The 2,802-nt window shown below is 27.6% G+C and overlaps 1 protein-coding gene across 1 annotated transcript; it reads right to left on the bottom strand.

Annotated features, from left to right (window-relative positions):
* Positions 1 to 1,079: 1,079 nt before the first annotated feature.
* Positions 1,080 to 1,654, bottom strand: Phum_PHUM071150 (uncharacterized protein; the record flags this gene model as incomplete). The annotated part of the gene is made up of 2 exons (XM_002423537.1): positions 1,080 to 1,111; positions 1,528 to 1,654. 2 exons carry the CDS (start codon positions 1,652 to 1,654, stop codon positions 1,080 to 1,082), a joined length of 159 nt encoding a protein of 52 aa, XP_002423582.1.
* Positions 1,655 to 2,802: the final 1,148 nt, after the last annotated feature.

Below are 2,802 nucleotides of genomic sequence, written 5' to 3'. Positions count from 1 at the left end.
ATATTTAAATAAATAATAAAAAGATTTTGATTAATTCCTCGTTTTTTTTAAAAGGTTTTATTTAATATTATTATTTGCTCAAGTTAAAAATTTCCGTGCCCTCGTGAAAATTATAAACGTGGCAAAAGATTTTGAGTGTTATTAGCCAGCCAGCCGGTCGATTTATTATTATTATTATTTTCCAGTTTGTATTAAGAATTTAATAGTACAAACAAAATGTTCCGTTATTTAATTGTTCGAACGCACTTTGATATTTCAAACAAAACATAATATAATCGCAAATAAAAAAAAAAAAAAAAAATTAAAATGATTACGTAAATTTTTATGTGTGTGTGTGATAAGATAGTGACACGACTCTGGAAAAAGTCACGGACGACAATTAAAAAAAAAAAAAAAAGTTATGAGGGTGTTGCGCGAGAAACTAATTTAAAATATAAATATATATATTAAAGTCGAGTGGTAACAATTTCAACATGTCTATCTTGTTAAATCTTATAACAAAAGAATTACTCAAAAAAAAAATTTATAAATCTGATTATTTACGTGTCCGAAAGTGGAAGAAGAAAAAGAAGAAGAAGAAGAAGGAGGAAGTTGAAAAAAAAAAGAGTGATAGACAAATGGACCCCTTACGGACTCCAATCCAAATTTTCATTGTTTAAATACAAAAGAGTCGAATTGGGGTGTCTTGAAAAGTTAAGAGGACCTTGTTTGTAAGCAAACAAAAAATTTTCAAAAAGGATCTATTATTATTATTATTATTATTATTATTATTATTATTATTATTATTATTATTTCGTTCGTTTTATCCAGCCTTCTTTTTTTTTTTTCAAAAATAATAATAATAATAATAATGATTTCTATATCATAACTTATCAAAAGACGCGCGCGTCAGTATAATAAACTAATAAACTATTTTTTCATTCGAAAAAATTTTTATTTATTTCTTTGACCGGAAACCCCCCAAAAAAAGAAAGATGGCGAAGCGAAATCCGATTATGAAAAAATATATTAATATATTAGAAAAAAATTTGGAAATTATTAATTCGTTCGATTTAACAATAATAATAATAATTCTGGAATTATAGTAATGAAGTTATGAGAGTGACTGGAACTGGAAAAAATAAAACATTCGAAAGGTTGCAAGTCGTTAAAAGAATTCGGTTAAAAACGGAAATGCGTTTTATTAACTTCCGGTAAAAGCAATTTTTAAAACGGTTTTGAAATGTGTGGTAACTTTTGTATAGAAAAGAATTTTCCAGAAATTTCAAAAAAGAAAAAAAGAAAAATTAATTTTTAAAAACCCAAAAGCGCTGATGATAGGTTCGTCAAACGTCATAACCTTTGACCTTGACTTGGTTTTTTAATAGCAACACGAAAAGGTTGTTTTATTAACGTTAGTTTGTTATTTTAAAAAAAGGTTTTTTTTTCTCTTCATCGTCACCCTCATCCTTCTCTTTCCTCACCTTTTCCTCGTGACCTCCTCTTTCACTCTCTCTCCCTCCCCCCACCCTGCACCACTTTATACACATCCTACCTCGAGTTCTTGTTCTGCTGACCTTTCCTGTTGGCCTCTATAAGCGCGTTGCTTTTCCTCAAAATCTCTCAATCTTTGATTGTATCTTTCTATTTGGTCTCTTAGCATCGAATCTTCCATCTGAAAAAAAATTTTTTCTTTTGTTACTTTGTATTTCCAGTTTTAAAAAAAATTGATTTACGAGTATTCGAATAAATTTGTTTGTCACATCAAAAAGTTGTAAATTATTAAAAAAAAAAAAGGGGGGCGGCCCCAAAAAAAAAATGGCTTTATGGGTTAATTTCTTTTCTTTTTTTTGACAATCAAAAGCAATTAAAATGAACAGTTTAATTTTTTTTCTTTATTTTGTTAAAAAAAAAATGAGATCTTTATGTTTTTATTTAAAAAAAAACCTTAAAACCTTTTTTTTCCAGGTACTAAAAAGGTATAAATCCAATTTATTATTAAATTTTTGTCATTTTTTATTGAGGTTTCGTTTCTCGATAGTCGGCAAAACTTCCATAGAGTAAAAAAAAAAAATCACATTAATAATATAAAGAAAAGTCGGACGTAAAAAAAAAAAAAAAAAGTTTGCAGCATACGAAGGGGAGTATTTGTTGAGGGGGTAAAAAAGGGAGATTGAGTGGGGGGTGAGTGGGAGGAGGAAGAGCATTAAATAAAAGAGAACGGATAACCGAATAAGGTTTTTTGTTTAAAAAAAAAAAAAAAATCAGAGGAAACCGGTGATAGGATTTGGGCTGTTTGTGGTTCTCGGTCTTTCTGCGGGTTTTAAAATTGCAATTTTTTTTTTTTTTTTTTTTACATTTGTTGCTTCCCGTTAACCGACATTTTGATTTATGTTTTTGTTTTTTTTTTTTCTTTCGGATGTAAAAAAAAATTTTTTTTCTGACCAATTTTTAATAACTTTACATAAAAAAAATTATCTTTTAAATTTTCTAGAGAGAAAAAAAATGTATCGAAACGAGTAAAAAAAAATTTTTTTTTTTTTTTTTGACAAAGGGTTTATCGTCGATAATAGACGAGGACATAAATTTAAAAAAAAAAAAATTGATTTGCCGTGACTTAGGGGTTGTTTTTGCACCGAAAATAATTTTTTTTTACAATCGTTGATGGGTTAATAAAAAAAAAGATTACATCGTGTTATTTTACGTCATTCACTTATATGTACATATATATTGTTATGAACCCACATCAAATGTGATATACTTTTTGATAAATGAATAAAAATAGTGACTCCATTCACATAGTAGACGCAAAGTCAGCATGTC

Source organism: Pediculus humanus, genomic scaffold, assembly GCF_000006295.1.
Source record: "Pediculus humanus corporis 1103172107423 genomic scaffold, whole genome shotgun sequence".
Taxonomy (NCBI): domain Eukaryota; kingdom Metazoa; phylum Arthropoda; class Insecta; order Psocodea; family Pediculidae; genus Pediculus; species Pediculus humanus.
This window is presented reverse-complemented; position numbering and strand designations above follow the sequence as displayed.